At 49.4% G+C, this 14,949-nt stretch overlaps 1 protein-coding gene across 3 annotated transcripts in view; it reads right to left on the bottom strand.

The window, feature by feature from the left end:
- NWD1 (NACHT and WD repeat domain containing 1) overlaps window positions 1-13,679 on the bottom strand; it is a 78,491-nt gene extending 64,812 nt beyond the window's left edge. Inside the window, exons 1-4 of one of the 3 annotated variants that reach the window (XM_069217120.1) lie at window positions 13,519-13,679; window positions 12,517-12,820; window positions 11,235-11,320; window positions 7,594-7,710 (exon numbers count right to left, since the gene is read on the bottom strand). In XM_069217120.1, coding sequence (XP_069073221.1) covers window positions 7,594-7,710; window positions 11,235-11,320; window positions 12,517-12,634 — 321 coding nt within the window. In that variant the 5' untranslated portion in view covers window positions 12,635-12,820; window positions 13,519-13,679. Of the gene's footprint in view, window positions 1-7,593; window positions 7,711-11,234; window positions 11,321-12,516; window positions 12,821-13,416 lie in introns of those variants that run through there. The other 2 variants (XM_069217119.1, XM_069217121.1) reach the window with 2 other exon arrangements.
- Between the last annotated feature and the right edge of the window lie 1,270 nt (window positions 13,680-14,949).

Genomic DNA, 14,949 nt, shown 5'->3' with positions numbered 1-14,949 from the left:
CCGTGGCGAAAGTGCAACAGTACGACCCCCGGCACCACCACTTGTTCGCTGGCCGACGGCCTGGCGTTGCTGGCGGTCTTAATCCGCCACCTGCCAAACTCGTAATGAGGCCCTGAGTGTCACAAGGCAAAAAATGTACTAGGGTCTGACTTGCCAAGCTTTGTGCACTGCAACTCCAACTTCCCTGTTCACAAAATGTGAGTTTGCACTCACACATGAAATTAACCCAGTATTATTATTATATGATATAAGTAAGACTTGAAGTTTTATGGTATTGTTTTTAACAATTCTGTCTGTATTTATCCATATTTAGTTTTTGCTCATTTTATCTGTGAGTATATATAATATATATATATATATATATATATATATATATATATATATATATATATATATATATATATATATAAATATATCTATTTATATATCTCTTATTGCACACGCTCTTATAGACCCTGCTCCCATGAGGGGTGGAGTGTAGATCAGACAAGCAAACTGGCGCATATATTATAGTCCAAAACCTCCATAAAACACTCGCTCAGGCGTTGAACCAAATCACAAGAATTTTAATTACCTTCCATGGTGCATTTCGGCCGAGCAGCAGCCTTGTTCACACAATCACTGTGTTTTACAACAAACAGTTTAAATCAACTCTATAGTGCATTAGACAGTGAAAAGGGACTCACTGGCGGAGGTTTTAGACTATAATATATATATATAAACTAGGTCCTAACTATAACTATCTAGTGGCGACCGCCACTAGGTTTTATATGTATATATATATATATATATACTCATTTTATCTATATTTATCTACATTTATTCTGGGCTTAGTATAAAAATGACGTTGCAGAGAGCATACTTCCACACGTATTTAACCAATAAATGTGCACTCGTGTTTGAAAATCCAATGGGTTGTATACATTTACGGTACAATACAGTAATCTGAAAACATTTGCATTGTATGTAGTTTAACCAGCTCTACTCCTGCAGTTATTTAAGCTTCATTAGATTTTTTTTTCGTTTTCTTAACTTCTCTGCCTGGCAATCATCACAGCTACTGACCTGATATTCAGGATGGATAGTACTCAGGAAAAGGCCTGTTTTCCATACTTAACAATGAAGACAGACAGGAAAATATATGATTTTTTGTCTGTATTTATAGGACAGTGACATCTTTCTAGCATAGTTACCCCCACTTTTTGCCTGGTGTCAGTGTGTTTAGATTGTGGTACACTGGGATCCCGCTAACCTTGCGATATAAAAAACATTTCATGTACAACACATATTTGAGAATCTGGCGGTGATATGTGGCACTGATTTGATATGTGGTAATGTAACAAACCAAGGATGCATTGTCAGAGTTTTTTTGTGTTTTCAAGGACGAACCCAAAACTTAGAATCTTCCTGATTCTGACAGCAACTGGAGCCAGTTGCAAGCCAAGATCTGGCTTCCGAGCAGGACTTTGTCAGTTCTAAACATCCTGACCCCGAAAATGGATGGCTGGCTGCACCTTCTTTCTTCTCGATCTTTCAGTTGCACTTGACACTGCCAACAAGTCAGAAAAGGGGTATCTGACTTACATCCAGGAAAACCTATCCACACCTGTTAGAAATGGGGTCTCTAGTTGGCAGTCGGTTTGCACCCTGTTCAAGTAGGTACCCTCGCTCTAGTGAGGATAAGGGAGATACCCACTCAGACAACCCCTGCTCACCCCCTTGGTAGCTTGGCACGATCAGTCAGTCTTATCTCAGAAGCAATGTGTAAAGCATTTGCAGATAGCACACAGTAAGAAGTGAAAACACTACAAAAGGACACCACACCAGTTTTAGAAAAATAGCCAATATTTATATGTGTAAAACAAGACCAAAACAATAAAAAGATTTAAAGATATGAATTTTGCAAGATTTACTCAAAAATACCCGCAAACAGTACCTTTGGAGTTGCAGGGCGTCGTGATCCTCACGGTGAGCTCGGGAGAGCGGCGTCGCTGGCATCGCGGTGTTGGTTCCGGAGTCAGTGCAGAGGTAGTCGGGCCCTTGAAGTCATACGCATTGCAGATCGAACTCCGGGCTGATGAAGTCAGGAGTGCTGGCGTGGATGGCGTCCGGGCTGCGGTGCGCAGCAGGACAATGTGACGTGCAGTGCCCACAGGTCAAGGTGCAGGCAACAGCTTAGTGACGGGATCCAGCGGCGTCTGTGAGACCAGGGCTGCGGTGTGAAGCGGGGTGGTGTGACGTGCGGCGTCACGGTGAAGGCAGCGTTGTCGTTGTTGCTGAAGCGCTGTCGTCAGTAGGCCCAAGCTGGCGGCGCGTGACGGGACGGTGCTTCGTGACCCTCACGAGCAGTGTCCACAGGACACTGTGCAGGCAGGGATGCCTGGTGAAGACACTGGAGTCAACGGTGCTGGCGTCGGTGGACCGGGGCTGCGGAGCGGGATGGGACGTTGCTTTGTGTACCTCACGAGCGGTGTCCACAGGCCACAGTGCAGGCAGTGGCGTCGTGTCAGCAGGATCGTTGTCGTGGGGGATGCCCAGGTGCAGTGTGAGCAGGCGATGCTGGAGTGCGGGCCCACAGGTCGCGGTGCAAGCAGCAGCTCAGTGAAGTTGTCTGATGACGGTATCAGTGATACCAGGGTCACGTGCGAAGCGGGACTGTGCAGCTCTGTGCGGCATTAGCAGGTCACGGTGCAGGCCAGCGGCGTCGTTGCCGGCGTCACAGTCGTTTTTCTCCTTGAACAGCACAAAACACACAGTTCCCAGTGCTGCAGGAAGAGGAAACTAAAGTGTTTGATATCCCTGAGACTTCCAACAGAAGGCAAGCTCTACTCAACGCCCTTGGAGAACTTTCTCAAGCAGAACACACAGCAAAGTTCATCCTTTGCACTCTTTTCAGGACAAAGCAGCAACTGCAGGCCAGACCAGCAAAGCAACACAGCAAAGGAACAGTACTCCTCCTCCAGTTCTTCTCCTTGGCAGAGGTTCCTCTTGATTCCAGAAAGATTCTAAAAGTCTGGGGTTTTGGTTCTCCTTCTTATAACCCTTTCTGCATTTGAAGTTGGCAAACTTCAAAGCAAAGTCTCAAGTGTTGCAAGATCCTTCCTTGTCCAGGCCAGGCCTCAGACCCCCACAAGGGGGTTGGAGACTGCATTGTGTGAGGGCAGGCACAGCCCTTTCAGGTGTTAGTGACCACTCCTCCCCTCCCTCTCAGCACAGATGGCTCATCGGGATATGCAGGCTACACCCCAGATCCCTTTGTGTCACTGTCTTGAGGAGAGGTGTGAACAGCCCAACTGTCAAACTGACCCAGATGGGGAATCCACAAAGAGGCAGAGTCACAGAATGGTTGAAGCAAGAAAATGCCTACTTTCTAAAATTGGCATTTTCAAACTCACAATCCAAAAAACCAACTTCACTAAAAGATGTATTTTTAAATTGTGAGTTCAGAGACCCTAAACTCCAAATTTCTATCTGCTCTCAAAGTGAATCTGTGGTTTAAAGTGATTTAAAGGCAGCCCCCATGTTAACCTATGAGAGAGATAGGCCTTGCAACAGTGAAACCCGAATTGGCAATATTTCACTGTTAGGACATGTAAAACACACCAGTTTGCCCTACCTTACAAATACACTGCACCCTGCCCATGGAGCTACCTAGGGCCTGCCTAAGGGGTGCCTTACATGTACCAAAAGGGAAGGTTTGGGCCTGGCAAATTGGTGCACTTGCCAGGTCGAATTGGCAGTTTAAAACTGCACATACAGACACTGCAGTGGCAGCTCTGAGCCACGTTTAAACGGCTACTAATGTGGGTGGCACAACCAGTGCTGCAGGCCCACTAGTAGCATTTGATTTACAGGCCCTAGGCACCTCTAGTGAACTTTACTAGGGACTTACCAGTAAATCAAATATGCCAATTATGGATAAACCAATCAGCAATACAATTTACACAGAGAGCATATGCACTTTAGCAATGATTAGCAGTGGCAAAGTGCCCAGAGTCCTAAATCCAACAAAAACTGGTCAGAAAAATTAGGAGGAAGGAGAATTGGGGATGACCCTGCAAAAAGGGCCAGTTGCAACAATGCCCAATAGTCAAGAAAGTTACATGAGTCACTGAATCTAAATGGAACTCATTTACATAGTCAGTAGTTGTCCTAAAGCTGTGCAACAAATGTTGAACCTCCTGCATGGATGTTGGACATCCCTGAGTCATAGATGCAAGATAACCCAGGTTCATGCATGGTGTTCTGCTCCAGTTCAGGTATTTTCCCTTTGAATTCTGGGAATTGTAGTCCTTGTTTATAATGAGGAAAACAAAACTACAAGTCCAAGAATTCAAAGAAAAAATCTGCACTGGAGCACCACATCAGGCATGGAGCTGGGAAACTTGGCAGGACTGCTAGGCATACCAGGGGTCTGGCCCAGAAATGGAGCAAGGCTTAACTGTTTTAACATTCTCCGACTGAACATTCTCAGACCCATTTTCGTCCGCTAAAATAGAGACACTTTTTGTGCTTCCCCTGAATTCATCACTTTCTCATGTATTTTTTAATTGTGTGCATGCAGCTTCTTCCTACTCTGTCTTTTTCAGATTGTTCGTTTATATTCACATAATGATTCCTAGATCATCTTTGAGGTCAGGGGAGATGTGATAGTCAGCAGCTGATTTAAAGCCCTCTTTTTAAGGCTCAAGTGGGCTAATCAGATGCTTTTGTGAAGCCAGGGCCAAAAGAATTGGCTGAGTCCCTCTTCAGTGTCTGGGCTAAGGGGCAGCTCGTAAATAAGGAAGTGTTTACTTAGGGCAAACGAGAACATAGCAGTTTGCACCACCTTTTCGTGTTGTCTTGTTAGCTGCATCACGAAGGAACCGGTCAGGCCTGCCTTTTACTATGTGAATACATGCAGTGGCGTAACAAAAGTTGAGCTCCTCCACCTCCCTGCAAAGTACATAATCTAAAAAGTCAGACCACCATCTCCCCAGGACAACATTAGAAAACATGTATTGGTGAGGGGGTCATAGACCCCCCAAGGCCACAGGCACTGCCATCTCCCCGGGTTACCAACTAAACTTTTTTGGGGTGTGGGGGGGGTCACACGGACTACCCCTCCCCCGCGCCCTGGGGACTCCATCTCCCAGGTCTATGTTTAAAGTATGCAGGAAGACATGCGGCAAAGCATCAAGAATATATCCCATGGTGTAATGTGACTGCAAACTACACCTCCAAACAATGAGCCATGTCTGTAGCCAGTAGCTCTCACTGCTGGCGAAAAGTTTATTATCCACCCTTCCACCTCGTTCCTGGTGTGCAGGGAACGATTCCGCAGTTATGATTACACATATAGAGGCATATTTACAAGCCCCGTGCGCCTCCCTACCCACATTAGCATCATTTTTTACGCTAATGTGGTGTTAAGGAGGCATTTTCGTCGCAACATATTTACAAAGTGGCGCAATGTAAGCTTTATGCCGCTTTGCAACCCCTTGCGCCACATTATGTCTGCGCCAGGCATAATGTATTCAAGGGCGGCGTTCCCCCATTAGGAGGCCCAAAAAAATGGCACAGTGAAATCTACAAGATTTCAGTGCGCCATTTTTAGCATAATTTTTAACACCTGCCTTAGGCAGGCGTTAAAGTGACGCTCTCATTGTACTCAATGGACCTCCCTTGACTTTGGTGGATTAGCACCATGATTTTTGGCACTAATCCACCATGGCGCCACAATAGCATCAAATTGTTTGACGATATTGGCCTAACGTGCGCCATGGTGTGCTGTTTTGTAAATACGGCACACACATGGTTACATTAAGGGGGTGCACTGGGGCGCAAAAAAATGTGGTGCATCATCTATGATGCGCCACTTTCTTGGAACTATGATGCACAGCGCCAAAGAGCTCGATTTTCCAGGCCTGCTGGAGCGCCGCCGTTGCCCGGCACTCAACAGCTATTCCTTTGTGAACTTCTCTTAAGTCAGAAAGCCATGTGGGCCTTCACAACCGTCCCTGAAAGTGAAACCCAAAGGCGTGTACATTTTAGTAAGAGTGCTGTACTGGGCGCTCCACCAAATCCACTCAAGGGGCACGGAAATTCTAGCAATTCTAGCAAGTACCTAGTATTTTTGGTAAAACATTTGCAAGATAAACTAAAAACTAGGCACGAGAGAGAGAGGCGTACAGATTTACTATTCCTAGTTCAACGTTTGTGTATCTTGGCTATATATATAAACAAGCATTTACAATTCTTGTGTTTGCTCGAGTTAGAGCTATTTACGGTGAAAATTACTAACAGGACTTTTCTTGTCACACAAACTGAAAATAAAACAGTTGACATAAGCGAGCCGATTCAAAGCCCCGCCATGAGCGCGAAGGAGACACAAAAGGAAAAAGAAGTTTGCTTGCAGTCAAAGTTATCGGCAAACGTGCAATTATCCATGTAACAGGGTCGATGGCCAAGGCGGTAACAAAACCGCCCCAAGGAGGGACAAACGTAAAGCAGTTGACAACGAAAACAAAGGATTTTTGAAAGGCAAGCCCAGGAACGAGTGATAGTGATGGGCGTGGTTAACAGCTCAGATATATACCAACACGTTGGAAAAGCAGCGCTTGTGCGCTGCTATGCTTGACCTAACAACCATACATAATATACATATATATGTAGATGCAAAATTAAGAATATTCTATCTGTACATATCTCTGTATATTTACCTTGCCCATTTAGTTGTAGTCGATATTTTGCAGGACAATATTTCTATTCTCGATAATGTGGAATAGATTGTGCCTCCTAACATTTAGGTGGTCATTATGAACATGGCGGAAACAATCGCTGTGTTCATGCTGGCGGTCAAAACACTGACCGCCAGCGACCCCGGAACCCCGCCGGCCAGATAATGAACATTTCTGTGAGCTGGCGGGCGGAAACTTTGTTTCCACCCGCCGGCTCACAGAAAGGCTCGGCCGGGACATTGACAGCAGCTCCACATGGAGCCGTCGTCAATGTCTCTGTGCGGCAGATGCAGTTGCACCTGTCGCGCAGGGGCTCTGCAACGGGGCCCCTGCACTGCCCATGCAAAGTGCATGGGCAGTGCAGGGGCACCCCCTCCGCCAGCCTTTTCCTGGCAAAAGGCTTGCGGGAAATGAAACATTATCCGCAGGGTAGCGCAGCTACCCTGGCGGATGGTGTTTCAACCCGCCGCCAGGCTGGCTGACGGCAGGAGCCTGGCGGGGGTGACAGCTGCCGCTGGCGGCCATCACCATGTACATTATATGGCGGTTTGGCCTGCCATGATCATAATGATGGCCTTAATGTCCTCCTCGTGCTTGGCCACTCATTTTACCTTTCAGCTTCTTAAATTTTGCTTTTTACCACTAGCTTCTGAAATCTACCATAAATGTTTTCAGGATTGTGTGCCCTAAAGTCGTAAATAGATTGTCTTTCGCATTGCTGGCTGTGCTGATCTTAAATGTTAAGCAGAGTGTTGTGCTTTTGTTGAAATGCACAACTCCACAGCCCTCTCCTAGCCTCAGCATCAAGTTGAACTGGTGGAAAAGAGAGGCCCAGGGCTGTATTGCAAACAGGGTGACAGCAGACAGTACTCACAATAAAGGTGGGCCCCACTGACATCTTCTGACAGGTGTCAATCTCCTTCAAACACAGCTCAGTGGTCATGTGGTCCACAGCAGCATCGTCGCGGACCCCCCAGCGCATGTCCACAACCTAAGAAACAGAGGAGGGAGGAGTGAGATGTCCTCGAGGCTTAAACCAGACAACTTCATCAATAGGGTAAGTCAGCAAAATGGGGGGATCCTGTACAATGTGCTTTGTCAGATACAGGCCACATAACAGTCTACTGCAGTGGTTATCAACCTTTTGACTTCTGTGAGCCCCACTTTATCATTACTGGAACCTGGGGACCCCCACTGAATCATTATTGGAATCCGGGGATCCCCACAGAGTCACTACTGGAAACCCAGGACCCCAGCCTAAACATTGTCGATGATTGGAACCACAAAACAATAGACAAAAAATACAGAAACAAGCATTCTACATACACAAATGATAACACACTTTATTTAATGTGCAAACAAATGTAAATAAGAAATAAAACTTGTAATTTTAATTGAAAGATTGGAGCTTTTCTAAATACAATTAAAACCACTCATCATCCATAGGACATTATGTTTGATGACCGTGTACTGCTCCCATGAATGAGGGTACTAATTTAATTTTTAGCCTTCTGTTTCCATGTTCTTGACATTTGCACTACTTTTTAAAATTTTCAGTTGTACATTTAGCCATTGTATTTATACACACTTTATTAATCTCTTTATATTATTTCATTTTCTAAGCAGTCGCAGACCCCCAAAGGAGGCTTTGTGGACCCCCAGGGGTCCCCAGACTGCAGGTTGGGAACCATTGGTCTACAGTACAGGCCTTTATTTAGGCACTTCAGCTGAAACAATGACACACAAGCAGAACTTGTAGGTGTGTGCAAATGTTCACTTGTGGCTTCTTGGCGCTATCCGGGTAGCCAAGGAATGATACTGATCGAGTGAAGTGAAAAAGGTATATGTTGAGGGGCTTCCTAGATTGGCTCAGGGAAGCTGTCACTGCGTTGGCCTCCCGAGCACTGGCTGGTCTAGGGTGGGTGCGCAGTGCAAGAAGTCAGCCTAGTGTCTAATCACTTATTTCAGGTAAATTGGATGAGAGGAGGGTTATTGTTCAAATTAGATATTTCTTTAGCTGAAAACAAACCCGTTATTCTCATATAACTATTTATGTACGTGAAATTTGGCATACTTTAGTCTTATCTTTGAGATCTGAGTGAAGATGTATTTTCTCGTTTCAGCAGGTGCGGAATTGGGGTACGCACCCCACGTTAAGATCCGCAGCCAGTCGCCCACTAGGTAACTTTGAGAGCTGGCTCGTCACCTAGGAGATAAGTTTATACTCTCTGAGATATATAAGTATCTCAAACAGGGGCAGGTGTATAACAAACCATCAGGACAGGAGAGCTGGAGAGGGGATTGGCAAAGGCCACTGAATGCAGATGAGTGGAAGGCAGTTTTCCAAAGGGCAAAGGTTACTGCAGATACAAACAAATGCCAATAAATGTAGCTACTTATTGGTACTATAGGCCAGAAAAATGACATTCATGCAACCCCTTTAAACCAAAGCACTGCTGACGTGGCTGTGGGAATTCAGGATCACTGCTGCACTTGCTGTGGGACTGCCCTAGGCTTTCCAGACACTGGGAGGCAGTTTTGAGATATAGGGGCTCATTATGAACACGACGGGAAATCCCGATGTGTTCATGCTGGCGGTCTTTTCATAGACCGCCAGTCCCCTTGAGACCCTGCCAGCTGAATTACAAACATTCTGCTGGGCCGGGGCATTGCCGACGGCTCCACATGGAGCTGTTGTCAATGCCTCAGTGCGGCGGGTGCATCCGCACCCGTTGCGCAGATCAGACCTGCGCGACGAGGCACTGCACGGGGTCCCCTGGACTGCCCGTGCCAAGTGCATGGGCAGTGCAGGGGCCCCCCGGGGGAGCCCCGGAGCACCCCTTCCGACAGCCTCACCCGCCAGGGGAAGGGGTGCTCCGGTGAACCCGCCAGGGAAAGGCTGGGGGAAACAGGGATCATTATCAGGAGGGCGGCGCTGCTTGCGGGGCTGCCCTGTCGGATAATGATATCCGCCATCGTCATGCTGCCTGGCGGCAGTAGCCTGGCGGTGGCAGAGGGCCGCCACAGGTGGCCCTCCCTGTGTACATTATATGGCAGTTCAGACCACCATGCTGGTGGCGGTACTTACCGCTGCCGCTGGCATGGTGGTCTAAACCGCCGGGTTCATAATGAGCCCCATAGTTTTGATGACGTGTTTAGCTGCTCAACCCCGAGACTCCTAGGTACATACTTCTTTAGGCTGAGAGTCTCAGGATGGAGCAGTTAAACCCCTATTCATGTGGATTGGACAATGCTTATCTATTTTTTATCAGATACTCGGTGGCTCACAGGCCCATTCCATCAAAACGACTTTGGTGCTATGTGATGGGAAGAGCTAAGAAACTTTCATTGATACCCTCGAGGGCAACTCTTGTGTCTTTTGGCCTGATTTAGGGTTCGGCGGAAGAGTTACTCAGTCACAACAGTAACGGATATCCTGTCCATTGAAAGATAAATCCCATTATATTCTATGGATATTCGGCACTGTTGTGACAGAGTAATCCGCCAAACTCTAAAACAGGCCCTGCGTATTTTTATTCATCTACACTTCAGCGATTGATGGGAAATCTCAGTGTCGCACACTTCCATCTCGCTACCATGAGCTCCTGCGTTTGGCTGTCCGGGTCCACTCTAACATTATCTCAGCAGTATGCGCCCCCCAAGTTTGCTGCAACTTTAAGGCCACTGTAGGAAACCACCTTATGGCACATCCTCAAGAGGCCACAAGAGGGTGCCAGATTACAGATTTCAACAGATGGACTCAAAATATCCTTTGTGCCAGAGGAAGGGGAGATCCCAAATGACAAAGTCTCCTTTTGATGGGGGCATTTGCTGCTCACATTAGCTTCAGACTCTGCTCTTGTGCTGTCTGCTGCCTGAAGCCTGATTCTACCCCTGGCTTCTGCTGGTACCAACCAGCTGATGTGATTTTATTTTGCCCGGAGTGCTGAAAATCCTTCTATCATTCCAGGATGGTGCATATTTGTCTGTTGCATACATTACATGTGCCCAAGCCGGTAGGAATGGAAAGTGATGTTTGGAGCCTTCACCTGGGAGCTGGGCAAGAAGGGCACCAGTGAAACAGCACCCCCTAGGGGCCTGATAAAGAATTGGCTATTAATGAGGTATCGGGCTAGAGCTCAGCAGGCTTTCTATCAGTTGGTGCAATATTGTAATTTTATTTATATAGGGCTTACTACTCCTGATGAGGTATCAAAGTGCTTTTCGGCGGGTAGCACGCTACTCCAGAACCCAAAAAGGATTAGTGGTGGATTAGTATAGTGAAAATGAGTTGATTTGAGCGGTGCCTGTTAATTGGTTGAACAGGGTGATGGAGGGAAGAGTCTGGAAGGTGTTATTTGGGGGATCACAGTAGTAAGATGAGGGTTGAGATGAGTAAAGGAGAGATGGAGGTGGGAAGAGTCTGTGGAAAGGGGTCAGGGAGATATTGTGAATGCTGGGGGTCATTTGAGGATTTGGGGGAGCTCAGGGGGTTTATAGAAGGAGCTTGCTTACCTCAAACACTAAGCCGTGCTTCTGGCAGAAGGCTTGCACCTCTGGGTAGGCCTGGTCCAGCAGGGCGTCACGCTCCGTCGCCATGTCTGCAGGGAAGGTGCGTGCAAAACTGAGTGAATGGATGAATACACATGTACACACAACACACTCAGTATTGTGACCCGTCGATGTTTTGGATTCGATATTCTCAACTACCATCGATCTAACATCTCTATATCAGGAAGAGTCCAGCGGTGGCCCAGGGGGGCTTGCTCAGGGCCACGTGTTAAGAACAACCTCTATGTAAATGAGTTAATTTAGATTAATTGTATGTAAATGTATTTCCTATGGATAGCCCAAAAACCAGGCCTGGATGCAGCCACTGTGGAAGAATTTTGTGGCCCAGGTAGCTTGGCTCTTGCACAGTCACAGAGCCACAGTGTGGGGCTTCCTGGCCCCTGGGTAACCTCTGACCCTTCCAGCCTGAGGCCGGCCCACAGGTGGGGTGTGGGCTCTTCCCTCAGCCTGGGCTGGGGCGACCTCAGACCAGGAGGACCACCTTGGAATCAGATTACACAGATGTGTGGAAGTAGAGGCCAGAAGTGGAACCCCTGGTGACAGAGCCCCCCACAAGTCTAGCTCGGGTATAGAAGAGAAACTTTCAGTGAGGATGACGGACCTCTGGAAGCAAGGGATCTGAGCACAGACACGTGAGGTGATGTGCCCAGGGTCACACAGTGGTGAAGCACTGGCGCCAGGATTACAATGCGGGTCTGCGGGCTCCACAGTCTGCAACTTAACCTTGCCACCGCACAGTGCAAATGTTTGGCTAGTTACCCTTTAATAATAATAACAACAACACCTGGTGACGACGGCAGTAATAATACCAGTAATACTGATGTACATAGTACCACGTCATTAGTACAACTTTACTGTTCCAGGGTGCTGTTTCTCACTCTTATCACAGGTCTGCCGTGCTCAGTTATTGACCTCGGAAGAGCAAACAGCCCGGCCAACCCTGCAAGGAATGCGATCTGGGACCTGCAGGTTGCTGGCAGACTGCAGCACGTTCCCCAACCCGACGAGCTGTTTCCCATCTATTTCTGGGCAGTTAATTCCTAAGGATGAGCGTTTACCACTGAGGTCTATGTATGACCCGGGCTGGGTCAACTCGGCCTTTCATCCACCCGAAGTTGATACAAACGAACTACAGTATTTTCTACCGAGTAATAATTGTATATGAAAATGTTCTCTTCCAAGCGCTATGGCGAAAGCGCTATATAAAATACCAGATGGTGATTACCTGCGAAGGTGGAGCTGATGAAAACCCGGACAACCCTGGATGACTCGGGGGGCAGCTCCACCGCCATCCCCCGCAGCAGGGCCCGCCGCGCCTCCGCACTCAGGCCTTGAAACAGCATTCTGGCTTCGGGTTCTAGGCGCTAGAAACCACACTCGCTCCTTTCCCCGCTAACAGCCACGTTGACGCACAGGCAACAAAACCTGCGTCTGCGAAGATCTTGTGAGCGTTTCTCTTGTGCGCACTCAGGACGTGTCCTCTGGTCCCGTCAGGTGTGGGGAACAGTGGCAAAATGTCTGATTTTCACCTGTTGAAGAATAATATATATTGAAGCGGATGATGAGCTGTAAATTTCTCTTTTCTGCCTTCTTAATGCACCCCATCTGGGATCAGAGGAGGGGGGTCTGTGTCTAAACGTCCCAGCAGCTGAGCACCCCTGCAGCCGGGCCTTAACCCACTCAGCTATCTCCTAAAGAGTGAGCCTATTGGGTTTCTGGGCTTTCCACGACCTGCCCTGGGAAGGACCCATTCACCCCACCCCCGCTGCCAAGAGTGACCCAGAGTCTGGTCTTCACTCCCCTGCCGCGGGCGCACGAACCCTCTCAGCTATCTCCCGGGGGTTAGGGCTCTTGGATTACCATGCCCCCCCCCCCAACCCCAGCCTGCTTTGGAGAGACCCCAGGGACACCCCCCGGAATCCCAGCCTACGCCCTTCAGAGACCCGCGCTGCAGGTGCATGAACCCGCTCAGCTATCTCCACAGAGTTAGGAGTCTTGGATTACCCTGTCGCCCCCCTGTTTTGGGAGTGACCCCAGACACCCCAACCCCCCGGGGTCCCAGCCTACGGCCTTCAGGGCCCCGCGCAGCAGGTGCATGAACCCGCTCAGCTATCTCTTGAGTTACCGCGTGGCCCGGCCCGTCTTGGGGATCCCCCGGGTGCAGCCGGACACGGGGAGCTGGCTGGGCCCCGTCCGGACCCGGCGGACGCAGCAGACTGTGCCTCACCCTTCCGCCGGCTGTACAGCGCCTAGAGCCGGATCCCTGGTGTGTTTGAGGCGCTCCCTGGAGAGCCGCGGCATCGCTATAACAACCGGTGTTGTCGGGGAGGCTCGGGTATCGCAACGGATCACGCCGCGGGCAGAGCCGGGTCCCGGCGGAGGGAGGGCACGTGGTGGCGCTATGAGGCGCTCGGAGGCGCTGCCTTCACTGTCCGACGGCGCCTTCCGGTCCAGCAGGTTTATTCCCCCCTGGAGCCTGCGGCGCGGGGGCCTCCACCTACTGCTGGGGAAGGAGGCTTTCAGAGGGGCCTCTCACGGGAATAACTCGTGACTGACTGCCCCACCCCACCGCACACACCTGTCCGAGGTGTGACTGACTGCCCCAACCCCACAGACATGTCTGAGGTGTGAGGTGTGCCCGACTCTGTCCCAACCCCACAAACCTGTCCTTGGTGTGAGCTGCACCTGACGTGTGACTAACTCTGCTTCACCCCACAGAGCTGGTAGAGGTGTGAGGTGTGACTGACTCTGCCGCACCCCACAAACCTGTCCTTGGTGTGAGGTGTGACTGACTGCCCGAACCCCAAAGACCTGGTAGAGGTGTGGCTGACTCTGCCGCAGCCCCACACACCTGTCCTTGGTGTGAGGTGTGACTGACGTGTGATTAACTCGGTTCCACCCCACAGACCTGGTAGAGGTGTGAGGTGTGACTAACTCATTCTCAGCCCTACCGACCTGTCGGGGATGTGACATGTAACTGACTTGTGACTGACTCTGTCCCAGCCTCACAGACCTGTACGAGATGTGTCATGCACCTGACGAGTAAATGACTCTACCCCAACCCCACAGAACTGCCCGAGGCGTGAGCTGCACCTGACGTGTGACTGACTCCGTCCCAGCCCCGAAGACCTGTTCTTGTTGTGAGGTGTGGCTGGCTCTGCCCTAGCCCTACAAACCTATCCGAGGTGTGAGCTGCACCTCACGTGTGGCTGGCTCAGTCCCAGCCCCACAGACCTGTCCGAGGTGAGAGACGTGACTGTGTTCCAGGGCCACAGACCTGTGTGAGGTGTGACTGACTCTGTCCCGGCACCTCAGACCTGTCAGAGATGTGTGACTGACTCTGTCCCAGCCCCACAGACTGAGCTCCACATGACGTGTGGCTGACTCAGTCCCAGCCCCACAGACCTGTCCGAGGTGAGAGACGTGACTGTGTTCCAGGGCCACAGACCTGTGTGAGGTGTGACTGACTCTGTCCCGGCACCTCAGACCTGTCAGAGATGTGTGACTGACTCTGTCCTAGCCCCACAGACTGAGCTCCACCTGACGTGTGGCTGACTCAGTCCCAGCCCCACAGACCTGTCCGAGGTGAGAGACGTGACTGTGTTCCAGGGCCACAGACCTGTGTGAGGTGTGACTGACTCTGTCCCGGCACCTCAGA

This window comes from Pleurodeles waltl, chromosome 12 (genome assembly GCF_031143425.1).
Source record: "Pleurodeles waltl isolate 20211129_DDA chromosome 12, aPleWal1.hap1.20221129, whole genome shotgun sequence".
NCBI classification, from domain to species: domain Eukaryota; kingdom Metazoa; phylum Chordata; class Amphibia; order Caudata; family Salamandridae; genus Pleurodeles; species Pleurodeles waltl.
Note: the sequence above shows the minus strand (reverse complement) of the source record. Positions and strands in the feature narration are given on the sequence as shown.